At 40.9% G+C, this 26697-nt stretch overlaps 1 protein-coding gene across 1 annotated transcript in view; it reads right to left on the reverse strand.

Moving 5' to 3' along the window:
• Positions 1-16179: 16179 nt before the first annotated feature.
• The window catches only part of pcgf5b (polycomb group ring finger 5b), a 182903-nt gene continuing 172385 nt past the window's right edge, over positions 16180-26697 (reverse strand). The window contains 3 exon segments of the mRNA XM_087999271.1: positions 16180-18741; positions 18743-18783; positions 18786-18829. Of these exon segments, the coding sequence (XP_087855397.1) occupies positions 18580-18741; positions 18743-18783; positions 18786-18829 (247 nt within the window). The 3' untranslated portion in view covers positions 16180-18579.

Genomic DNA, 26697 nt, shown 5'->3' on the forward strand with positions numbered 1-26697 from the left:
GCCTCCTTCCGTGCTGAAAAAACCTCTAAAGACCTATGGCTCCTGATGGACTTCATTCAAGATTCATGGAATCTTAGCAGTACAGAAGGAGACCATTGTGTCAGCACTGACCCTTCGAAGAGCATCTCACCCTATCCTAGTAACCCTGCATCTGCATGGCTAGCCCACGGAGCCTGCACAACCCTAGAAACTGCAGGGCAGTTATAGAATGGCCAATCCACCTAGCTATCTTTGGAATATGGGAAGAAAACAGAAGACCCAGCAGACACTTATGCAGACCACAGGGAGAACGTGCAAACTCCACACAACCAGTCACCCAAGGCTGGAATCGAACCTGGGTCCCTGGCACTGTGGGGGGTCCAGCTGTGCTAACCATTAAGCCACTATGCCACCCATAATAGAAATGACTAGTGACATAATTGATGCATTGTTTTTAATTTTTATCTTTAAAAGAAGGTTCCTTTAGATTATTCAAAGTGGGAAGAAAGAGGAAGCAGGAATCTGCTGGCCGGTTAGCCTAAGATATCATGGGGGAAATGTTAGAAGATATTATTAAACAGGTTATTGTAGAGCACTTAGCTATGTCAAGATAATCTAGTGGAGTCAACCTAGTTTGTGAAAGGGAAATCATGTTTGACCAATCGATTGGAGTTCTTTGGGGACGTAAATCATGTCATAGATAAAGGGGAACAGGTCAATGTTTTATGTTTAGATTACCATATACAGCTATATCAAAGGATATTGCAAAAGCTAATGCACATGATGTAGGCATTGTATATCAGCCTTGAATGATGATTAGCTGGCTAACAGTAAGCAGAGTGTCGGCAAAAATGGGTATTTTTAAGATGTAACGTCACAGGGCATGATATGGGTGGAGAGATGGAAGGTATGATTTCAAAACATTTGCTGATATCATAAAGATAGGTTGGAAGCTAAGTTTTGAGAAGGCTACAAAGGAATAAAGAACAAAGAAAATTTACAGCCGAGGAACAGGCCCTTCGGCCCTCCAAACCTGAGCCAACCCAAATCCACTGTCTAAACATACCGCCCAATTCCTAAGGATCTGTATCCCTCTGCTCCCCACCTACTCAGGCATCTGTCCAGAAGCACCTTAAATGAATCTACCGTGCCTGCCTCTACTACCTCTGCTAGCAATGCATTCCAGGCACCTACCACCCTCTGAGTAAAGTACTTTCTGCGTGTATCCCATTAAACCTTTCATCTCTCACCTTGAATGTGTGACCTCTCATTATTGAATCCGTCACCCTGGGAAAAAGTTTATCTCTATCCACCCTGTCTATACCCTTCCTAACTTTGATTTGGAGATGCCGGTCTTGGACTGGGGTGTACAAAGTTAAAAATCACACAACACCAGGTTATAGTCAATCAGGTCCCCCCTCAATCTCCTTTTTTCTAATGAAAACAATCCTAACCTACTCAACCTCTCTTCATAGCTAGCATCTCCCATATCAGGCAACATCCTCGTAAACCTTCTCTGCACCCTCTCCAAAGTATACACATCCTTTTGGCAATGTGGTGGCCAGAACTGAACACAGTATTTTAAATGCAGCTGAACCAAAGTCTTGTACAATCTTAACATGACCTGCCAGCTTTTATACTCAATACCCTGTCCAATGAAGGTAAGCATACCATATGTCTTCTTGGCCACTCTATCCACCTGTGTGGCCACCTTCAGGGTACAATGGACTTGAACTCCCAGATCTCTCTGCTCATCAACTTTTCCCAAAGCTGTTCCGTTTACAGTGTAGTTCGCTCTGGAATTAGACTTCCCAAAAGGCATCACCTCACATTTACCTAGATTGAACCTCCATCTACCACATTTCCGCCCAACTCTCCAGTCTATCTATATTCTCCTGTATTCTTTGACAGTCCCGTTTACTTTCTGCTACTCCACAAATCTTTGTATCATCTGCAAACTTACTGATCTGACCAACAGTGCCTTCTTCCAGATCATTTATGTTTATCACAAACAATGATGGCCCCAGCACTGATCCCTGTGGAACACCACTGGTCACATTCCAAGAAATTCCCTTCAACTACTACTCTCTGTCTCCTGTTGCTCAACCAGTTCTTTATCCACCTCACTAGAACACCCTGCGCACCATGTGACTTCACTTTCTCCATTAGTTTACCATGGGGAACCTTATCAAATACCTTACTAAAATCCATTTTTATGACATCCACAGCCCTTCTTTCATCTATCAACTTGGTCACTTGCTTAAAGAACTCTATTAAGTTGGTAAGACATGATTTCCCCCACACAAAACCTGTTGCCAATCACTGATAAGCCCATTTGTTTCCAAATATAAATAGATTTTATCCTTCAGTACCTTCTCCAGCAACTTTCCAACCACTGACATCAGGCTCACTGGTCTGTAATTACCTGGAATATCCCTACAACCTTCTTGTACAGGGGGCAACATTAGCAACCCTCCAGTCCTCCAGTACTTCACCTGTGTTTAAGCATGCTACAAAGATATCTGTCAAGGCCCCAGCTATTTCCTCTTTTGCCTCCTTCAGCAATCTGGGATATATCCCATCCGGTCCTGGGTGGGTCCGGTTTAGCCTACCCAACACATCTTCTCTCCATATGTCAACGTGATCCAGAGTAAACAAACATCTATCTCTAATCTTAACATTCATCATGTCCCTCTCCTCAGCGAACACTGATGTAATCATTGAGAAGCTCACCCATTTCATAGGTTCGGGCCATTTGGATACAGAACTGGCTCAAAGGTAGAAGACAGAGGGTGGTGGTGGAGGGTTGTTTTTCAGTCTGGAGGCCTGTGACCAGTGGAGTGCCACAAGGATCAGTGCTGGGTCCACTACTTTTCATCATTATATAAATGATTTGGATGTGAGCATAAGAGGCATAGTTAATAAGTTTGTTGATGACACCAAAATTAGAGGTGTAGTGGACAGCGAAGAAGGTTACCTCGGATTACAATGGGATCTTGATCAGATGGGCTAATGGGCTGAGAAGTGGCAGATGGTGTTTAATTCAGATAAATGTGAGGTACTGCACTTTGGGAAAGCAAATCTTAACAGGACTTATACACTTAATGGTAAAGTCCTAGGGAGTGTTACTGAACAAAGAGACCTTGGAGTGCAGGTTCATAGCTCCTTGAAAGTGGAGTTACAGGTGGATAGGATAGTGGAGAAGGCTTAGGATAACTAGAAAAAGTTTTTTTTTCCCTGGGCTGGGGGAGTCCAGAACTAGAGGGCGTAGGTTTAGGGTGAGAGGGGAAAGATATAAAAGAGACTTAAGGGGCAACGTTTTCACTCAGAGGGTGGTGCGTGTATGGAATGAGCTGCCACAGGAATTGATGGAAGCCAGTACAATTGCAACATTTAAAAAGCGTCTGGATGGGTATATGAATAGCAAGGGTTTAGAGTGATATGGGCCAAGTGCTGGCAGGTGGGACTAGATTGGGTTGGGATATCTGGTCGGCATGGATGAGTTGGACCGAAGAGTCTGTTTCCATGCTGTACATCTCAATGACTTTATGACACACAACCTTCCTTATGCTTTAGTGGACCAAACCTTTCTCTAGTTACCCTCTTGCTTCTTATATATGAATAAAAGGCCCTGGGATTCTCCTTAATTCTGCTCGCTAAAGGTATTTCATGACCCCTTTTAGCCCACTTGATTCCTCGTTTAAGACAGGTCCTACTCTCCCGATATTCCTCCAAGGCCCGTTCTGTTCTTAGCTGCCTGGACCTTATGTACACTTCCCTTTTCCCCTTGGCTAGTTGTACGATTTCTCCTGTCATCCATGGTTCACGAATCTTACCTTTCCTACCCCTTGTTTTCAAAGGGACATGCCTATCCTGCACTAATTTCAATCTATCTTTGAAAGCCTCCCACACGTCAAATGTGGACTTCCTTCAAATAGCTGCTCCCAATCCACATTTCCCCGCTCCTGCTGAATTTTTATATAATTGGCCTTGGGCCAGTTTAGTACTCTTCCCTAAGGATCACTCTCATCTTTCTCTACGACTATTCTAAGACTTACAGAACTGTGGTCACTATTCCCAAAGAAATCCCCTACTGCAACTTCTACCACCTGGCCTGGCTCATTCTCCAACACCAGGTCCAATATAGCCCCTTCCCTTGTTGGACTATTGACATCCTGCTGTAGAAAACTTTCCTGGATGCTCCTTACAAATTCTGCCCCATCCAGATCTCTGACACTAAGTGTATCCCAGTCAATGTTGGGAAAATCTCCCATCACCACCATCCTGATGCCTCTACATCTTTCCATAATCTGTTTATCTATTTGTTCTTCTACCTCACACTCACTGTTGGGCAGCCTGTAGTACAGCCCCAACAATGTAACTGCACCCTTCTTATTTCTCAGCTCCACCCATAATGCCTCACTGCTCAAGCCCTCCATAGTGTCCTCCCTTACCACTCCTGGGATATCATGTCTAATTAGCAATGCAACTCCTCCCCCACTTTTACTTCCCTTCCTGCCCCGTCTGAAGCATCTATATCCTGGAACATTTAGTTGCCAAACATGCCCTTCCTTCAACCAAGTCTCTGTGAATGCAAAAATGTCATACTCCCATACACCAATCCAAGTCCTAAGTTCATCTGCCTTATCCACTATACTTGTATTAAAGTATATGCACTTCAGGCCACCAGTTCTTTTGCATTCATCTGCTCTCTGCCTACTCTTCCCCTTAGTAATGCTAACTTCATGATCCTTACAGTCTCCAGTTTCCACCTCACTGTCTACTTGCCTTCTCTTCTGGTTCCCAGCCCCCTGCCATTTTAGCTTAAAACCTCCCCAACAGCAGTAGCAAAAACTCCCCCAAGGACATTAGTTCCAGTCTGGTTTAGGTGTAGACCATCCAATTTGTAATAGTCACACTTTCCCCAGAACTGGTTCCAATGTCCAACAAATCTGAACCCCTCCCTCCTACACCATCCCTCAAGCCACATGTTCACCCTGCCTATTCTTTCATTTCTACACTGCCTAGTACATGGCACTGGTAGTAATCGAGAGATCACTATCTTTGAGGTCCTCCTCTTTAACTTCACTCCTAGCTCCCTGAATTCTGATTTCAGGACCACATCTTGTTTTTTTACTTATATATTTGATGTCTATATGCACCACCACAACTAGCTGTTCACCCTCCCATTTCAGAATGCTCTGCAGCCGATCGGTGACATCCATGACCTGAGCAACTGGGAGGCAACATACCATCCGGGAGTCCTGTTTTCAGCCACAGAACCGCCTATCTACTCCCCTTACAATAGAATCCCCTTTGACTATGGCTCTACGAGTCTTTTTCCCGCCCTTCTGAACAGCAGTGCCTGCCATGATGCCCTGATCCTGGCAACTGCTGCCCTCCCCTGGTGAGCCATCTCCCCAGGTATACCTGTTCTGGAGGGAGATGACAGCAGGGGACACCTGCACTGCCTTCCTACTCTTTCTCTGCCTTTTGGTCACCCATTCACTGTCTTCCTCAGCAATTCTAACCTGCGATGTGACCAATTCACTAAACGTGCTATCCACAACCTCCTCAGCATCGTGGTTGCCCCACAGTACGTCCATCGCAGCTCCAGAGCCATCAAGTGGTCAAACAAGAGCCACAGCTGGACACACTTCTTGCAAGTGTAAGAGTCAGGGACGTCAGCCACGTCCCTGAGCTTCCACATCAAGCAAGAAGCACATGCCATGGTTCTGAGGTCCCCTGCCATTGTATGCTTTGGCTTTATATCAACAAACTAAAATCAAACTGCACTTAAATATATGAAAGAAAAGAAAAAACCCTTACCTTACAGAGTCTTTTTCTTCTGGTTAGAGGAGAGGGGTGTGGGAGGGAGATACTACATGTGTAGTATCTCTGGTTTAGCCACTGCCCAAATATATAGTAAATCCTTACCTTCCCAGAAACCTCCTGGTCTCCAATGTCACCTCTGTTTTGTCTCCCGCTGCTCCCGAACAGGAATAGCTTAAGTGAGTGGTCAATAACCTGGCAAAAGGAGTTTTTTTTGTGAAAATGTCCACTCTGGGAAAAATACAAAAAAAGGAGATATTATCTAAATAGTGAGAGACTGCAGAGCTCTGAGATGCAGAGGGATTTGAATGTTTTTATGCATGAATCACAAAAGGTAGAGCAAAGCATTGGGAAAGCTGATAGAACGTCATTGTTTGTTGAGGCGAATTGTAGTGATATTACTCCTCAGTTATAGAGGGTACTGGTAAGAGCACATTTGGAAAAACTGTGGACAGTATTGGTCACCTTATTCAAAGAAGAATATAATTATCTTGGAAGGAGTTCAGAGAAGATTTACTAGACTAATTACTGGAATTCGTGAGTTATCTTCAGTAAGAGGTCACACAGACTCGGCGTGTAGCTGTTGGAGTTTACAAGAAGAAGGAGTGACTTGATTGAAATATATGAAACTCTGAAGGGTCTAGACTGGGTAGATGTGGAGACAATGATTCCTCGTATTGGAGAATCTGGAGCTATGGGTCACTGTAAAAGTCAGAGGTTGCCCCTTAAAAACAGAGAGGAGATTTTTTTTTAAAATCCACGAGTTGTGAGTTTTCAGAACTCTCTTCCTGAAACAGCAGTGGAAGTAAAATCTTTGAGTATTTTTAGGACAGAGGGAGATAGATTCTTGTTAAGCAAATGATCTTATTGAATAACAGCACAGGGACAGAATGGCCTACTTCTGTTTTTTAACACCTGAGCTTCTCTGGTATTCTCTGTTTGCTTCAGAGTTCCAGCATCTACAGTATTTTTTCCATTTCCTCCTATTCCATGTTTATATGTTCGTATGTATTCACTTGTGTTTACCATATTTTACACATAAAGATCTACTAGTTTAGGAGATAGTAATAAAATTGGAAGAAATTAGTGTTATATTTAATTGTAACATAGCTAATTAGAATGTTCAACATCATTCAAATGAAGTGAATGACTGTTATTTATGTTGAAAAAAGGAAATTTTAGCCTTGGGCTGGAGGCACATGGCAAAGTTCTAAATTTAAACTTGTTATCTCAATATGAAAATGTGTGAGGTATGGCGTTAAACATGAAACAATACATAACTTGGAGCATTCTACACAGCAGGAACACATGAGCAACGGGTGGTGAAATGGAAGTTATCTGAAGTCACCCAGTGCCAATAGCAAACACTCTTGGATTAAGTGTTACAAAACCCAGTTGGACAGTGAAGCGTTCTCTAATTTTCTCAATAGATGCTTTATATCCAATCTCAAAAATATTCCAACTACTGCAAATGTGTAAACTTGCTCACTTCCCACATAAATCATCCTTTATACCTTCTCGAGTGGGACTGACAAATCTGGGCAGATTGTGCTGTTGGCCTGTGGTCACCAGGAACTGTATTAATCATGTCTAGATCCAGAACCATGTCATCCATACAGAAGTGCTAATCCTCTGCCTTTCCCTGGTCTCCAAACTGCTGATGGGTATAACACACTTCCTTTACTGTGCTTTTATTAATACTTTTTTATTTCTCATCATAACTGCTGATAGTTATGGAATCCTCTTCCATCTTGTGTGATAGACATAGCCAAAAGGTATTCATAATTGCAAGCATTAATTCTGACTGGATTGGTTCATTAAAAAGCTATGCAGCCCTGGGAAGGGCTGGGGTGGGGGTGGGGTGTCCCTTTTCAGTAATAGTAAAACACTATAACTAGCATCACAAGTGGGAATTGATTAAACTCAAATTACTGGCAAATGGATGAAACTATGAACCGTTAGTGAATCACAATCCAAACCACAAACCAGAAACACAGACAGAGTACATTCAGATCTCCACACATCATTCTGTATCAACTTACTCACACTTCTATTAACCATATATGAACAAGCTCAGTGGACAACAGCAATAAAAATACACTGGTTAATACATCAGTTTGAAATTTAAACTAGACATATTTTTATTTTTAGCTATGAAGAATGTTTTAGTGTGCCTAGAGTAGTTTGATCAGCAACATAAATGCATAGGAGAATTTGGACAAAAGTTCACTTTTAATAGCAGATTAGAAACTTCTTTCAAGAGTCTACATGGTGTAGTTTTGGAACAAACGCTTGGAATAACAAGTTAGAGCTTGAGGCACTGCTGGCATTCCTACGATAGAATGCAAGGTAAATTATAAGCTACTGTAACAGAAAATAACTATGAAGTATTGTAACTAAACTGTTCACTCTTTAATGGAATGAGGATATTTGAGAACAGATGTTAATTTCAAACATATCTCAGTTCCATAGCTGACCAAATTCATTATTATGGGTCCATAAAAAACCCTCAAATAATTCTGTCAGTAAATGGTTCCACTAGCTAAATGGGACTTTCACTCTTGGATAATAATTAAAGCCAGCCAGTATGTTCCAATTTGGGGACCTTTAGCAGTGAAGCACTTAGGAAATGCGATCATTGTGGTAATGCCCTAAAACATGTAAAGATTGCATAAGCAGCAATGAGATTCATGAGCAGAGAACTTGTTTACATAGGTGATGATGAAGGGATAAACACTAGAGAGGACACCAGAAAGACTTTTACTGTCATTTGAATAATGTCATAAGCCATCTTATGCTATTCCAAATATTAATAAAAGGAAATGCCAATTGGAATTTGCAGATAAAGCTGTTGAATTTGTTCTAGTCAATTTTCCTTCTCTTGCCACTAGGTATCCTTAGCCAGGATTTCCTCCTGTGGGATGAGTTGCTGAAATTTGAGGGTCATGACTCCCAAACAGGATGGCAGCCATGCAGTGCAGCAGGCCCAGGAAGAGTGTTGGCAGAACCTCTAAACATTGGGGCTGGGCTCATTGGCCAATTATTCTGCCAATCGGGATGGCCAGTGCCAAGAGCAGCCAATCCTGTGCAGATCATCCTGCATTGACAGGTTAATCAGCCAATGACTGCAGTTATCCTGAACAACAACAATCATTGGCCTGTTGGGATGCAGCAGGATCAGTGACCTCTTTCTCACCTGTCTCATGTTGGGGATGGTTCTCTCAGAGACTGCTGGTTGTAAATAGCTCTCTCACCTTTGTGAACATAAGACAAAGAGTAAGTGAAAGAGTAGAAGTGAATATGTCAGAAAATGAGTAAGAGTGGGAGAGAATGAATGAAAGAGTGAAAGAGGGTGAGTCACCTTTACATTTTTAATTTTTCTTGCATAGAAGTGAAATTTCAGCTAAAGAATTATCTGTTGTAATGACTTGCTGATCACACCTCAAACAATATCTTTAGCTGTCTTTATTCTGCCTCCTCTGGAAATCAAAAACAAGAAAGTCAGAGACATGTCTATAGATATGTTGACAGTTTCCTCGAGTACAGATTCATAAGTGTTTCAGTCAGATCCAAAGAAAGACTGAAATGTTTCATCTGCCTGACAGTGCTGTCCAGTGAAAGCACACAGTAGAGTAAACTGAAGCAACACTTGGAGACTACTCACAGGGGATACAGTGGGAAACCAAAACCATTTCTTGACAGCTCAGACGGGCAGCTTTTGCAGCAAGAATCTTACTTTAAGAAGTCATAAACATCCCTGAATAAGCTCAAACAGCAGTTTCTGAGGAGAGCTATTGGACTGCACAAACCAGGGAGCCTCAGACAATTGCAGAAACTGTGATCTCATCTGCTGCAATCAAAGTAGTTGAAATAATATTTGGGGAGGCACAGGCAAAAGAAACCTGGAGCAGTGTCCCTCTCAAATAACATCACAAAGGAGAGAGTTGAGGCAAGTGCAGCTGATGAGGATTTGACATTGGTGGGGCTGCTGTTATGTATTGTTCTTTGTTCTTCACATTATTCTTCATATTGATGTGAGTACTGAGGGGTGCGAAGCACATATAGTGACATCCTATTTTGTTACACACTTCCTAAACAGGGAATACTCCCTGTGCTGCTTTGTGTGTTACATGGCTATACAGAGCAAACAAATTATTTCTTGGATTATCTGGTTAGACTTGGTGTTCCAGCTATGGAAGGCTGCAAGTCAAGCGTGTGTAGAGAATTGCTCCCCTGCCTGGCCAAAAATGTCTTTGAATAGTCAAATCTAGATATAAATGAGAGTTTCAACAGCAGGAGAACTGAGGCAGTGATGGAGTTCAACAATGTTGTGGAAGTATGATGTGCTTGTTTAGTGATGGAAAAAACATATTTCTGATTCAATAATGTGACGTAGTGTTGGGCTATCTGGTTGGGCTATCATTTAATAGAATCTTAGAATCCCTACAGTGCAGATAGAGGCTGTTTAAGCCATCAAATCTGCACTGACGCTCCGAAGAACATCCCACCCTAACTCCGTAACTCTACATTTATCACGGTTAACCCACCTAGCCTGCACATCCCCAGACACCATAAGGCAATTTAGATTAGATTACTTACAGTGTGGAAACAGGCCCTTTGGCCCAACAAGTCCACACCGACCCTCCAAAGAGCAATCCACCCACACCCATTCACCTACACCTAATACTACAGGCAATTTAGCATGGCCAATTCACCTAACCTGCACATTTTTGGACTGTGGGAGGAAACCGGAGCACCCGGAGGAAACCCACGCAGAAATGGGGAGAATGTATAAACTCCACACAGACAGTTGCCTGAGATGGGAATTGAACCCGGGTCCCTGGCGCTGTGAGGCAGCAGTGCTAACCACTGTGTCACCGTGCCGCCCATTTAGCATGGCAAATCCACCGAAACTGCACATCTTTGGAAGCTGAGAGGAAACTGAAGCACCTGGCAGAAGCCCACACAGACACATGGAAAATGTCCACACAGACATTTGCTCAAAGCTGGAATCAAACCCAGATCCCTGGTGCTGTGAGGCTGCATTGTTAACCACTGTGCCACTGTTCTACCCTTTATTCAAAGTAAGCTTTTGCGAAAATGGTGGTGAGCTGCCTTCTTGAATTGCTGCAGTCTATGTACTGTGGGTAGACCCATAATGCTGTTTGGGATGGATTGCCAGGATTTTGCCCCAGCAACACTGAAAGCATGGTGATATATTTTCAATTCAGAATGGTGTATAGCTTGGAAGGGAACTTGCAGTTGTTGGTCTTCCCAAATATCTACTTCTAGATAAAAATGGTCATGTGATTGGAAGGTGCTGTCGAAGGATCTTGGCAAACTTTTGCACTGCACCTTGTAGATACTACAAACAGCTGCTACTGAGCATTAGTGGTGGAGAGGGTGGATGCTGCTGGGTGTGGTGCTAATCAAGTGGGCTGTTTTGTCCTGGATGGTGTGAAGCGTCTTGAGTGCACTCATCCAGGAAGTGGGGGTATACCATCACACTACTGACTGGTGCCTTGCAGATGGTAGACAGGCTTTGGGAAGTCTGGAGGTGAGTTACTCACTGTGGTATTCCTAGCCTCAGACCTAAACTTGTAGTTTAGGCCACTGCCTTTATGTGGTGTTTCTGATGAATGGTAACCCCAAAGATGTTGATAGAGGAGGATTCAGTTATGGTAACACCGTTGAATGTCAAGGCCTAGTGAGTAGTTTGTCTTTTATTGGAGATGGTCATTGCCTGGCATTTGTATAGTGTGAATGTTAATTACCACTTGTCAGCCCAAGCCTAGATACTGTCCGGATCTTGTTGCATTTGAACATGGACTGTTTTAGTATCTGAGGAGTTCTGAATGGTGCTGAACATTGTGCAATCATCAGCGAACATCTCCACTTCTGACCTTTTAGTGGAGGGAAGGTCATTGATGAAGCAGCTGAAGATGGTTGAGTCTAGGACACTGACCACAGGAACTCCTGCAGAAATGTTGTGAAGCTGAGAAGTTGACCTCTAACAACCACAACCATCCTTCTTTTGTGCCAGGTATTTTTTTTAATTTTGGGATATAGGCTTTGTTGGCTGTGTCAGCATTTATTGCCTGCCCTAATTACCCACAGGGCAGTCAAACGTCAAGCACATTGATGTGGGTCTGGAGTCACATGTAGGCCAGACCAGATAAGGATGGCAGTGTTCCTCCCTAAAGGTGGGAAAAGCCATTAGTGAACCAAATGTTTTTTACCGACAATCAACAATGGATTCATGGTCATCATTAGAATAGTAATTCCAGAATTTTATTGAATTCAAATTCCACCAGCTGTCATTGTGGGATTCGAGCTCAGGTCCCCAGAACATTACCAGGGTCTCTGGATTAACAGCCCAGGGATAATACATTCAGTTGAATGTGGCCTTGATGTCAAGGGCAGTCACTCTCACATCATCACCTGGAATTCAGGTCTCATGTCCAGATGTGAATCAAGGCTGTAATGAAGTCAGGAAATGAGTGAACCTGGCAGAACCCAAACTGCTGATTCTGATGTCTAGCAAAAGTCAGTCTTCAAATAAAAGTTTAAGCCTACCTTTGAGAGATTGATAAAATAGTTCAAGCTCACCCATGTTATGTGCCAAAAAATAGAGTAGAGTTTAGTCAGTTTTCGACAGCAAAGTCTTTCAACGTTATATATTAGTCATCATTAGCAAATGAACTGTTTCATTCAGTTCAAGTTGAATGACTAGAGAAGAGCCCTTGCCATAAAACGGTGAAGATTGTTTTCGTTCTAAAAATGTTTTCTGAAGAGGGCTGAATACAAGAATCCCTCTTTTGCAATGGAATTATTGGAGTCTGACTGCAGGAGAGCATCCTTCTGTGAATTCAGTGTTCAAACCATATGAGTGAGAGTTGCAGGATAAGGTAATGACACCTCCAATATCTGACACATTTGGAAACAAATGCTAAATTTCAATAGCATTTGAACTACCATGGTAAATATAGCTGCTCATCTGCATAGCATTTATTTATAAAATAACACCAACAATACTAGCACTCAACTAAAGTGCTTACCATTAAAAAATATCCAATGACACTAAAGAGAGGTGTAATGAAATGAACATGGCTGCTAAGACAGGAAAGAAGACATGAACGTGGAGTATACTGTATAGGTACCAACAACATAGATAAAACAGGGGCAGAGATTCTGTTAAGGGAGTATGTCATCTAGGAGCTAAATTAAAAAAGCAGAACCAAAAAGGTAATAATCTCTGGAGTACTACCTGAGCCCTGACCTAATTGACACAGGTCAATATCATTAAGCAGATAAGTAAGTGACTCAAAGATTGGTCTGGGAGAAATGAGTTTGAGTTCATGGGGCATTGGCACCAGTACTGGGGAAGAAGGGACTTGTTCCAATTCATCAGAATCGTGCTGGTACCAGAGTCCTCAAATTGCATAACTAGGACTATAGACAGGGCTTTAAACTAAATGAGGGAGGAAGGATTCCATTATAGGGAAAGTCAGAAAACCCAACTTAGGAGGTAAGAGTGCAGGTTAACAATGGGGCAGATGGTTAGCAGACAATAAAGGCGAGGGGCAGAACAGGCGAATATCTTTATGCAGCAAGGAATTATAAAAACAAAGTAGGGAAATTTAACAATGGAATAAATTTAAAAGCTTTGCATATAAATGCATGAAGCATTCAAAACAAACAAGAGCGCAAATAGAAACAAAATGGTACGATTTGGTAGCGATTACGGAGACATGGTTACAAGGAGACCAGAATAACCAGGGGTACTCAGCATTTTGGAAAGATAGACTGAAAGGAAAAGGAGGTGGTGTGGACTTGCTGGTGAAGGAGGAAGAAAGATGGTGGGGAGGGTAAAAAAAATCCATGGCTAAACAAGGAGGTCAAGTACAACATATAAAGTCAAAAAACAAGGTATACCATGTTGCAAAGGCCAGTGACATAAACAAAGGGATACTAAAAAATTAATACACAGAGCAAAGGTAAATTATGAAAGAAAATTAGCACGAAATATCAAGAAAGATAGCAAAAGTTTAGTGAGTTTTGAGAAGATTTGTAGCTCAGGTTGAGGTTCTGGATGTAGGTTTGCTCGCTGAGCTGGAAGGTTCATATCTAGACATTTTGTCACCCTACTAGGTAACAATATTCAATGAGGAGAAAGTGAGGTCTGCAGATGCTGGAGATCAGAGATGGAAATGTGTTGCTGGAAAAGCGCAGCAGGTCAGGCAGCATCTAGGGAACAGGAGAATCGACGTTTCGGGCATTAGCCTGAAGAAGGGCTAATGCCCGAAATGTCGATTCTCCTGTTCCCTAGATGCTGCCTGACCTGCTGCGCTTTTCCAGCAACACATTTCCATCAACAATATTCAATGGGCCTCCGGGCGAGGCACTGTTCATGATTCCTATTTATATGCTTTCTATTTATATGTTATTATTTATTAATTAAAGAAATCCAAACATATAAATAGAAAGCAGGAAGGCCTGGAGGCCTACTGAAGATGTTACCTAGTAGAGTGACGAAACGTCTGGAAATGAACCTTCCAGCTTAGCAAGCAAACGTACATACATCGCAAAAGCTTCTATGGGTAAGTAGAAGAGAGTCGCTGATGTGAATGGTGGTTCCTTGGCAGATGAAACCAGAGAGTTAATAGTGGCGAACACTGAGGTGGCAGAGATGCTAAATCAATACGTTGCCTCAGTTTTCATGGTGGAAGTCAATACTACCACTCCTGTTGGAATGGGCAAGTCAGAGGCAACAGGAAGGATCGAACTTAAAACAATCAATATTGATAGAGAAAGGCTACTAAGTAAACTATTATGATTGAGGACAGACAGGTCTGCCAGGCCTGCATCCTGGGATATTAAAGGAAACGACAGCGAAGATAGTAGATCCATTGGTTACAATATTCCAAAATTCCCTGGAAAGATTCTAGTGGATCGGAAAATCGCTAATATAACACCGTTATTCAAAAAGGGAGGGAGGCAAAATATGGGAAATTACAGACCGGTTAGTTTAAAATCTGTTGTTGGGAAAGTGGTAGAATCAAGGAAGCAATATCAAGCTCAGTTGAGGGTATTTTGTTGTTCCCCTAATTTAAAATGCAGATGGCGTGCATGCTGTAAGTTACATTCCTCCTTGATACAAAATAAATAATGTTTAAATTGGTTTTAAAAAGACAACTATTCTTATCCTGTTTGGAAATTAATCCTGATAAAGTAGGTATACGCTTTGAGTACATGCAATCATATTGCTTCCTGACACTATGAAACAGAGATTACAAACCATTTGGTCAGAAAGAATGATATAATGTCGTATATGTTTGTCCTTTGTGAAACGGTTTGACCATATAGTCTTGTGAAGAACAGTACACGGATTTCAAAAGCACATTTAGAAACCTAGCTACTATCCATTGGAGAGTTTGTTTATTTGGCTGTGTCTAGAAATATGCTAGGCTTTTAAGCTGGTTTTTGTTAATTATTTACTATTTAATTTAACCTTTATCAGTAAAGTAGGCAAAGTACTCTTTGCACTAAGTGGATTTGACCTTGGCAAAGAGCTGTAACCAGTTGAATTGGATCCATCTGTTTAAACTCACAAAGCATTTTCAGATCCAGGTCACTTCAACAAGTGACAAGAGATGCCTCTCACTGTTAACAGAAGTGTTTCAAAACCAGGTGGATGAAAAGAAATGAGTTGAATAGGCTGGCCTGTTTGATCTAACAGCAAGTTGCTTTGGTGTATCCAGTGCAAATGTAACTGCTAGCAAAAAGGAGGAACATGTCCTCCTTGTTTTAATATTATCGTGAGGCATAACTGAGGGAGAAAAATAAATGCTCAATGTGATAATATTTTTCAGTGACCTAAGTGATTTTTTGTTGTTAAATAACCATTGTTTCTTTATGCCCAATTACTGAGGTGAGCAGAAGTGAAGCACTTCCTTACAGAAAGGAGAGATGATGTTCATGGTTTTGGAAGATCACTTGACTAATTACCTGCAGCGGCTAGGCTAAGGAAGACCTGAAAACAATTGACAAAGAGAGTAACAAAGATTTATCATTTTTATCACCCAAAAAAACCTATCTCCAAAAGAACTATGCTAAATAATAAAGGTACACTGGTCATAATGCTCAACAATTTTAAAAAAAACTTCTGCTTCACTTTTTAATCCACTTAAGAAAAAGTTCATCTTTGAATCTTTCCTTCTAATTAATAGTTCCAAATTTCTGTACCATCCTCTTATCTTTCTTCAAATGTGGTGTGCAAAATTGTTTTGAATATTCCAAAGGCTTCATTAATTGCCTCATAAAAATGAAGATAGCATGTTTTGAGTCAAATGCTCAAAAGTGCACAAGTAAAATTAAAAAAAACAAAATTTTTAATTCGTTGATTTAATGACAATGGACAATAAGTCAGTCCATATCCACATAGTTCACTGACAGGACTGTGGCTTAAGCCTTTACAACAGCATTTTATTGCTTCTTTAAGTTAGCAAATCACTACAAGACAGTGGGTGAATTGTGCTTCAATTGATACAATTTTCAGACACAGTATTCATTTCTCATCCCAGTGTGATTGCAAATGTACAGAACATTCACTAAAACCCAAACATGGTTAAAGAGGAATGCATGTCTGCAGCAAATACATATTAAAAAATAGAACTGCTTCTCTAAACAGTTTTTTTGCAAAACATAAAATACTATTAACATCAGTATTGCAAACATTTACAATTGGTTTTGTTTACAAAAATATTTACATTTTAATATAGCAGGATTTAGTCATTTGTAATGATCTTCAAGTTAATTGCTCATTTAAAATTAAATGATTCTAGGACTCACTTTACAATCACAACAAAATTATTTTTAAATGGAGTTTTTCAGTGTAGTATTTTAGAGTGCAACACAAAAATATCTGGTAAATTCAGGAAATTTTACAGGCATAAAAAGAATGTAATACTATTAAAATGACACGTAACTGTACTGGCCTGATGATATTACAATGTTTTAACAGGTTACAAATCCTTAGGAATTAACACGTTTCAAAGCATTCAAAAATGAATATAACATGTAACACAATGAAGAGATGCTACGTTGACTACAGTACACAGCTGATAAATGCTTGCTTGTGTCACTTTAATTACTAAAGAAAGGCAATAAGTTACTGTTACTGAAAGTAGGTGAATGCTGAACACATTTAAATGACAAATGTTACACAGGTATTGTTCCACATATTTTAAATTGCTGTATGAATGTTGAAGTGTTTGTCCACCATCATGGTCAACAGTATTCTTTAGGTTTCAGGTCAGCTAAATCCTATCTTTCATTGAACATCAGAAATTAATAGTTAAAATAAACATAATTATCAGTGTCATCACCATTATGATCAATTATAAAATGCCTTAGTAGATTTTAACATATTTTGTATTATCCCAAGGAGTACACAATTGAAATAATAAATAAAACTTTGCACTGGTGTAAACAATAGACTCAAAGGCTGAACATAAAGTTGGGCAGATTCTGTCCTATCAACTTATAAATTTATTGACTGAAGCAAGAATTAAAATCAGTAGCTATTATTTTTAGGAGTGCCTGATAGTTAAATCACCAGTTTTGCAAGTCTCACTAGCTTAGAAGGCTGATTACAAAAATCGCTATAGTTTAACAATATAAATGTACATTTTCATGGGCTCAATCACTGACATCCAATTCACATTCAACCAGTGAAGCTTAACCCACAGAGCTCAAACTTAAAATGTACTAAGGTTTCCAGAATCAACATTGAGTATGAATTACTTAAGAATAATGCAAATTATTTTTTAATATTGTTTAATCATATATTCCAAAGTAAACATTTCATCTGATTGTCAAGGAGGTGATGACTGATGGGTGCGATAATCTATTTTAAAAGAATAGTTGTTTTCGTCAATGCTGATTGTTGTTCAACTAAAATGCAATGAAGGAGGAGAGTTGGTTCAAGCAATCTTTCTTTGTCAATCAATGCCTGATTTCAATCACTAACTTGATGTGCAACTTGCTAATAAGCAGAAAGTCCCATGTGATTTCAAAATTCACTAGTGAGATTCTCCGAAAAAGATTAGGAATCACTTGCAATTTAATGTCCGAGTAGAGGTCATTTTGAAATTTGATTTGTTAAGGAACAACATACATAATTCTGAAATCTTCATTAGTGTACATTTATTTAAAATGTAAAACTTAATCTTGAGGCTTAATAATTTTTAGTGAACTAATTTGTTTGAGTAAGGTATCTTTTGATAAGTTGTCCTTCATGCCTGTCCCTTTTGTGTGGCATTTACAGAGGCTTTTTTTGGTGATTTGTTTTTACTTCAGGCTATAGCAATGAACCATTTTACTAGGTAAAAGGATCACTGTTAATAGCAAGGGTAATTTTGAAAGAATTTCCCCCCTCAAAAATGTACATATTTCTTTATGATTACATCAGTGGTATATAACAAAAACATTTTACAGCTTCAGATTGTAATCTGCAGTGCTAATTAATTTACGATAAACAAAGAAAGTCAATACATATGTTAACCGGAACATAAATTTATTCAAAGACATAGAACAAGTTTTGCCATTTTGCTATGTGTTTTAGCATTAGCACAAGCACATGTATAACTTCAAGACATAGGCTTATAGACACATGGGCAGTGAACACTGAATCTCAACCCACAGGGCTATAGTGAGTGATTTTTTGAAGTATTCAACACAAATATCACACTGATCAACACAAATGATTCATGGCTCCAGTAGCAGAATAGCATTGGGCTTGTTCTTGGGAAAAATAAATGCGTCTGAAGAATGGTAGACAGATAAAAATTTTGTGTCTGTTCTGAATAATCTGATTCTGACCATTGTCCAATATATCCATTCATTGTGCAAACTGTCGATGGGTAAACTTTAGTGCAGTATCCACCATAGTGGATAACAGCTACTCTGGCTAACCAAAGTCAATCCTTGGCCGATACTGTAGTACCATTGGATAAGACTGGAAAATACAAAAAAGTTGTAAATGATTACTGCTACAATACAAATAATACTATATCACCTACTGAAGAGAATAGGATTCCTTGTTGTTTTGAAGGAGTTACATTTCCCCAATGCAATAGGATCTTTTTAAATATTTCAAGCATGCTCAAAGACACATCTGCAATAAATCAAGTGCAGTTAATGGTATAGGTGATTTTCCCTGTGCTCTATGATGTAGGAATGCCTCATCCTGGATCACTGAAGTAATGTTTTAGATCAAAAGTTGCACTGACTTCCTCTAAATGTACAGAGAATCACAAAACAAAAATAACAACTTTAAGAACCATCATGGCACAAAGAGGAAGGCTTGATGTGATGTTTTGTACATGCAGATTTAACCAGTCAAGGAGTGGTGAATTTTATCACAGAAAACAACATTACACAACTTCTCACTTGTTTTACTTGCGCACGCGTAGGTGTGATCTAAAGAAGGAGAGATATTTAAGCTGGAGATTTGTTTGTCTTCAGGTATTTTGCAATATGATAGTGACCAATTTTATTATCTAGACCCCTCAAATCAATAAACCTGGTCAGTCTTTACTGCCTTAAAGATAACCTTGAAATATATGTTGACCTGAGAAGTAATTACAGAAAAGAAAAACAAACTCCAACTTTCTAAGGTAAAGCTGTCCTGCTTAGAAGTAACATGTGATGATGAATCAATCAGTTAATTTATTAAGTTGTTTTTAAAAAGTGTTACAAATCACCTTCTTTCCAAAAAGTAGCAATTATCTACCCAAAAAATGTTCATATTATTATACAATGAAGCTGACACTGCACATCAACTAAGTGATAATTGCCTGTAAATGGAGAAATGCTGCTGATTAGAACCCATCACCATGATTCCCTGACACGAACAAAACGTCTTTCAATAAAACAGATAGGAGGTATGAGGATTATATCATCCAAGTGTCAATCATGGTGCCAACATGCAATTTATAATACACAGCATAGATTAAGACGACTTTGTAAAAGAAAGCATCCTTATTTAAATGTAAATCTTACCAAAAATCACATAATTATCTGAAAATCCAGAAAATTGATGTTTGAAATTTATCTCATCAACAGAGTGAGGAGGTCATTCAGGCATGAGTTTTTGGTGGGTTAGTTATTACTGAAATTGGACAAATAAAAAACCTAAGGTGACTATGATGTTCTTATATATTTAGCTCATTTGTTAATCCTCTTTCTGATTTGTGAAGAAGTGTTAATCTTATTGTGCACCTCCCTATGAAGTCACCAAGTGGATATGCCGCAGGTATCAGTAAGAGTTCAGTTATGAGGTGTGTGCAGAGGCAGGCTGAGAGGGAGTAGTGGTCGTCCTCTGAATGTGAGGTGGCAATGATATGGAGATGCCAGTATTGGGCTGGGGTAGACAAAGTCAAAAGTCACATGACACCAGGTTAAAGTCCAACAGATTTACTGGAATCACAAGCTTTTGGAGCGTTGCTCCTTCATCAGATAAAGTCACTTTGCCTCACTGGCATCTCAGCAGAAGTATACTTAAGAGGGGAATCAGGAGGGCAAAAAGGGGACATGAGATAGCTTTGGCAAATAGGGTTAAGGAGAATCCAAATACTTTTTACAAATACATTAAGGACAAAAGGATAACAAGGGAGAGAATAGGGCCCCTCAAAGATCAGCAAGGCAGCTTTTGTGTGGAGCCGCAGAAAATGGGGGAGATACTAAATGAGTATTTTGCATCAGTATTTACTGTGGTAAAGGATATGGAAGATATAGAAAATAGACAAATAGATGGTGACACTTTGCAAAATGTCCATATTACAGAGGAGGAAGTGCTGGATGTCTTGAAACGCATAAAGGTGGATAAATCCCCAGGACCTGATCATGTGCACTCTAGAACACTGTGGGAAGCTAGAGAAGTGATTGCTGGGCCTCTTGTGTATATATTTGTATCATCGATAGTCACAGGTGTCGTGCCAGAAGACTGGAGGTTGGCTAATGTGGTGCCACTCTTTAAGAAGGGTGGTAAGGACAAGCCAGGGAACTATAGACCAGTGAGCCTGACGTCGGTGGTAGGCAAGTAGTTGGAGGGAATCCTGAGGGACAGGACATACATGTACTTGGAAAGGCAAGGACTGATTAGGAATAGTCAACATGGCTTTGTGCATAGGAAATCATGTCTCACAAACTTGATTGAGCTTTTTGAAGAAGTAACAAAGAGGACTGATGAGGGCAGAGCAGTAGATGTGATCTATATGGACTTCAGTAAGGCGTTCAAAAGGTTCCCCATGGGAGACTGGTTAGATCTCATGGAATAAAGGGAGAACTAGCCATTTGGATACAGAACTGGCTCAAAGGTGGTGGTGGAGGGTTGTTTTTCAGACTGGAGGCCTGTAACAAGTGGAGTGCCACAAGGATCGGTGCTGGGTCCTCTACTTTTTATCATTTACATAAAAGATTTAGATACGAGCATAAGAGGTACAGTTAGTAAGTTTGCAGATGACACCAAAATTGGAGATGTAGTGGACAGCAAAGAAGGTTACCTCAGATTACAATGGGATCTTGATCAGATGGGCTAATGGGCTGAGAAGTGGCAGATGGAGTTTAATTTAGAAAGCAAATCTTAGCAGGACTTATACACTTAATGGTAAGGTCCTAGGGAGTCTTGCTGAACAAAGAGACCTTGGAGTGCAGGTTCATAGCTCCTTGAAAGTGGAGTCGCAGGTAGACAGGATAGTGAAGAAGGCGTTTGGTATGCTTTCTTTTATTGGTCAGAGTATTGAGTACAGGAGTTGGGAGGTCATGTTGCGGCTGTACAGGACATTGGTTAGGCCACTGTTGGAATATTGCGTGCAATTCTGGCCTCCTTCCTATTGGAAAGATGTTGTGAAACTTGAAAAGATTCAGAAAAGATTTACAAGGATGTTGCCAGGATGGAGGATTTGAACTATGGGGACAGGCTGAACAGGCTGGGGCTGTTTTCCCTGGAGCGTCGGAGGCTGAGGGGTGACCTTATAGAGGTTTACAAAATTATGAGGGGCATGAATACGGTAAATAGACAAAGTCTTTTCCCTGGGGTGGGGGAGTCCAGAACTAGAGGGCATAGTTTTAGAGTGAGAGGGTAAACACATAAGGGACCTAAGGGCAACTTTTTCACGCAGATGGTGGTACGTGTATGGAATGAGCTGCCAGAGGAAGTGGTGGAGGCTGTTACAATTGCAACACTTAAGAGGCATTTGGATGGGTATATGAATAGGAAGGGTTTGGAGGGATATGGGCCGGGTGCCGGCAGGTGAGTCTAGATTGGGTTGGGCTATCTGGTTGGCATGGACGGGTTGGACCGAAGGGTCTGTTTCCATGCTGTACATCTCTTTGACTCAAGATTCATTCTCCAACTGGAAACTGAGTATACTTGTATTTTTCATTTTTCACTTCTGAAATGGGTCAACAATCAATAAATTGGTGTAAGTAACAGAGAAAGCTATTAAAGAAATGTGAAATAGCAAGCAGATCTGAATAGTGACCTCACAAAGCCTAACTCATTGAACAAGTCACTAAAATGTCAATCAATTTTGTAATAGGCAAACAGCAACCTTTTTGGAGCTGCTGTGTGTAGGAATATCCACAGGCTGTTGACAAAGTGTGTGGCTAGATGACTACTTGGCTATACAGCCCAAATAATGAACCAACATTTTTGAAGGACATCCAGTAGAGATTTTATTACCATAAGAAAAGTATTCATGTAAGCCATTGACAATAGTAATGTATTAGGAAAGTGCAGAAAGAGAGAAAGCACTATAAATAATTGCTGAAAATTGGTAAAGCTACACCCAGTCAGGAAGGAGAAATCAGATCTGGAGTGAAGCACTGCCAAAGTGAGTACCTAGTGCAGTGAATTTGGAGTCATCATAGGAATTTGCAGATAGTAAGAGTTACTTTTTTTGTTCATAGTTTGTAAGGTCTTTTACAGGATAAATTTTGACATGATAAATTGGAGACCAGTACACCCCTTAGATTAAATACCTCGAACTCGGTCAATAGTCAGGGAAAGGAGGGTGTAACTATGAGTAGGTAGGTATAGGTGCTAATGCTGAAGTAGTCTTCCCCCATTCTGTGGAGTGGCGGGGGGAGGGGGTGGGGTGGGGGGGGGGAGTGGAGGAAAAGAGAAATGTAGTTGTAATCAGAGATAGTATAGTCAGGGGAATAGACACTGTTCTCTGTATTCTGGATCAGTGGTGCTGGAAGAGCACAGCAATTCAGGCAGCATCCGACGAGCAGCAAAATCAACGTTTCGGGCAAAAGCCCTTCATCAGGTTTTATCCCTGATGAAGTGCTTTTGCCCGAAACGCCGATTTTGCTGTTCGTCGGATGCTGCCTGAATTGCTGTGCTCTTCCAGCACCACTGATCCAGAATCTGGTTTCCAGCATCTGCAGTCATTGTTTTTACCACTGTTCTCTGTAGCCAGAATCATGAGTCCTGAAGGCTGTGTTGCCTGGCTGGTGCCTGGTTCAGGATAATATATCTTGGCTACAGAGGAACTTGGAGTGTGAGGGTAAAGATCCAGTTGTCATGGTCCACTAATTACCAACGATATGGGTAGAAAGAGGAAAAAGGTTCGGATGAGTTAATATGAGCAGCCAGGGACTAAATTAAAAAGCAGAACCGAAAAGGTTCTTAATCTCCAAATTACTACCTGAGCCATGAGCTAATTGGCACAGGGTCAACAAGATTAAAAATAAACACACGGCTCGAGGATTGGTATGGCAGAAACAGGTTCAAATTCATGGGTCATTGGCATCAGCACTGGGATAGGAGAGAGCTGTTCCAATGACACAGGCTCCACCTGAATCATGCTGGGACCAGAGTCTGGGCATTATTACAGCTGTGGATAGGGCTACAAATTAAATAGTGGGGGGATTGGGTTCAGTTGCAAGGTAAAGTATAGAAAAAATTAAAGAGGGAGAGGGCTCAGCAAAGGTTATTAAAGTTTCCAGAGTAATAAAGTTTCCTAAGTAATAGGGCAGAGAGTATGGAAAGGGTCAGGAGTCTAACTTCAGGCACAGCAGATAAGGGGAAAATAATGAGAAGGGAGGCAGTCAACGCAAGACTGAGGGGGTGTTGTAGTTAAATACATGCAGTAAACGAAACAAGGTCAGTGAGCTGGAAAGCTGATTAAAATGACCAAGTACAAAGAGACATGGCTGCAAAGGGATCTGGATTAAGGATACACATCCTATGGAAAGGATAAGCAGAGGAGGTGGGGTTGCCTTGTTTGTAAGAAAATAACTTACATTGATTGCAAGAAATGATACAAAGTCAGAAGGCATAGAATCTGTGAGGGGGTGGGGAGTTGAGGGACTGCAAAAGAAAGAAGGCCCCGACAAGTGTTATGTACAGACTTCCTAGTAGTAGTCAGGCAGTGGGGGCAGAAAATAATCAGACAATGGAGGAAAGGCATGTAAGAAAGGCACTATTACAATAATAGGCAGCACGGTGGCTCAGTGGTGAGAATTGCTGCCTCTCAGCACCAGGGCTGTCTGTGTGGAGTTTGCACATTCTCCCCGTGTCTACATGGGTTTCCTCGGGTGTTCCAGTTTCCTCCCACAATCCGAAGATGTGCAGGTCAGGTGAATTGGCCATTCTAAATTTCCCATAGTGTTAGGTGCATTAGAGGAAAATATAGAGTAGGGGAATCGGTCTGAGTGGGTTACTCTTTGGACGGTCGGTGTGGACTTGTTGGGCTGAAGGGCCTGTTTCCATACAGTAGGGAATCTAATCTAATCATTGGGGGACTTAAATATGCAGGTTGACTGCCAAAATCAGGTTAGTAATGGATCCCAAGAAAAGGAATTTGTGGAAAGTCTGCAAGATGGTTTTATTGGAGCAGCTTGTGAGAGTCCATTAGAGAACAAACAATTCTAGATTTGCTGATGTGTAATGAGGCAATCTTGATTAGGGAACTTAAGGCGCAGGAACCCCTGAAGGGCAGTGACCATAATATGATAGAATCCACCCTGCAGTTTAACAGGGAGAAACTGGAATCAGATGTAACGGTATTACAATTGAGTAAAGGTAATCACAAAGACATGATGGAAGAACTGGCCAGAACTGATTGAAAGGGGAGCCTACCAGGGAAGGCAGTGGAGAAGCAATAGGGTGACTTTCTGGGGTAATTCAGGAGGCACAGTACAAATTCATCCCAAGGAAGAAACATACTAAAGGGATGCCGAGGCAACCATAACTGACAAGGGAGGTCAGGGACAGCATAAAAGCAAACAACATGAATTAGATTGGAGGAAAGTCAGAAGATTGCTAGCCTTTCAAACCAGCTGAGGATAACTAAACATGCAACAAGGGGGAGAAGATGAAATATGATCGTAAGCTAGCTAGTAAAGAAGATTGCAATAGATGTATAAAAGATGAGAGAGAGAGGCAAGAGTGAACAATAGACCACTGGAAAACATGGCTAGAAAAATAGTAATGAGGAAAAAAAGAAATGGTGGAGGAACTGAAAAGGTAATTTGCATCATCTCCCAGAATGGGAGACACCAGCAATATACCAGAACTTCAAGAGAGCCAGAGGAGAGTGTAGTTGCAGTCACTAAGGAGGAAGTGCTGGGGAAGCTGGAATACCTTAAGTCGGATAAATCACTTACACCCTAGAATTCTGATGGAGATAGTGGAGCAGATTGTGGAGGCATTGGTGGTGATCTTTCAGGCATCACTGGAATCAGGGAGGGTCCCAGAGGACTGGAAACTCATAGAATCCCTACAATGTAAAACCAGCCCAAACAGCCCATCAACCAACCATCCAAAGAGCAAAGAGCATCCCACCCAGACCCAGCCTCACCACCCCCAACCCTTTCACCCTGCATTTTTCATGGCTAAATCATCTAGCCTATATACCTCTGAACACTATGGGCAATTTAGCTGGGCCAGTCCACCAATCTGCACATCTTTGGACTGTGGGAGGAAACCAGAGCACCAGAGGAAACCCACACAAACATAGGGACAATGTGCGAACTCCACACAGACAGTTGCTCAGGAGTGAAATCAAACCCAGGTCTTGGCACTGAGTATGCCATTGAGTCACTGTGCTGCCCAAATGGCTAATGTAACATGCCTGTTTAAAAAGGAAGGGAGACAGAAAATGGGAAATTACAATATATAGTCATTGTTAACATTTTAGAGTTCATAATTAAGAATGAGATTGTTGAGTACCTGGAAGTGCATGGTAAAACAGGAAAACGTTAGCATGGCTTCATCAAGGGGAGGTCATGCCTGACAAATCTGTTAGATTCTTTGAAGAAGTAATGAGTAAGTTAGACAAAGGTGAGGTACTGGACATGATTTTCTTGGATTTTCAATACGTTTTTGACAAGGTGCACACAGAAAGATGCTAAATAAAGTAAGAGCCTATGGTGTTAGGGCAAGGTACTGGCATGGTTAGAGGGTTGGCTGACTGGCAGAAGGTGGAGAGTGGGGATAAAACGTCTTTTTCAGGACGGCAGCTGGTGACTAGTGGAGTTCTGTGGGAGTTAATGTTGGAACAATTATTCACACGATACATTAATGATGTGGACAAAGGAAATGAGGGCATTGTTGCTAAGTCTGCAAACGACCAAAGACTGATGGAGGGTCAAGTAATGTTGAAGAAATGGGGAGGGAACAGAAGGACTTGAACAGGTTAGGAGAATGGGAAAAGGTGTGGCAGATGGAATATGATGTGGTAAAGTGTGAGGTAATGCACTTTGGGAGGAAGAATAGACTATTTTCTACATGGTGAACAGCTTTGAAATCTGAACCACAAAGAGACTTGTGAATCCTAGTTCAGGATTCTCTTAAGGTTAACATGCACATTC

The sequence above is a fragment of the Chiloscyllium plagiosum genome, unplaced genomic scaffold (assembly GCF_037043375.1).
Source record: "Chiloscyllium plagiosum isolate Xiang-an unplaced genomic scaffold, Cpla_swu_hap1 HiC_scaffold_22, whole genome shotgun sequence".
Classification (NCBI taxonomy): domain Eukaryota; kingdom Metazoa; phylum Chordata; class Chondrichthyes; order Orectolobiformes; family Hemiscylliidae; genus Chiloscyllium; species Chiloscyllium plagiosum.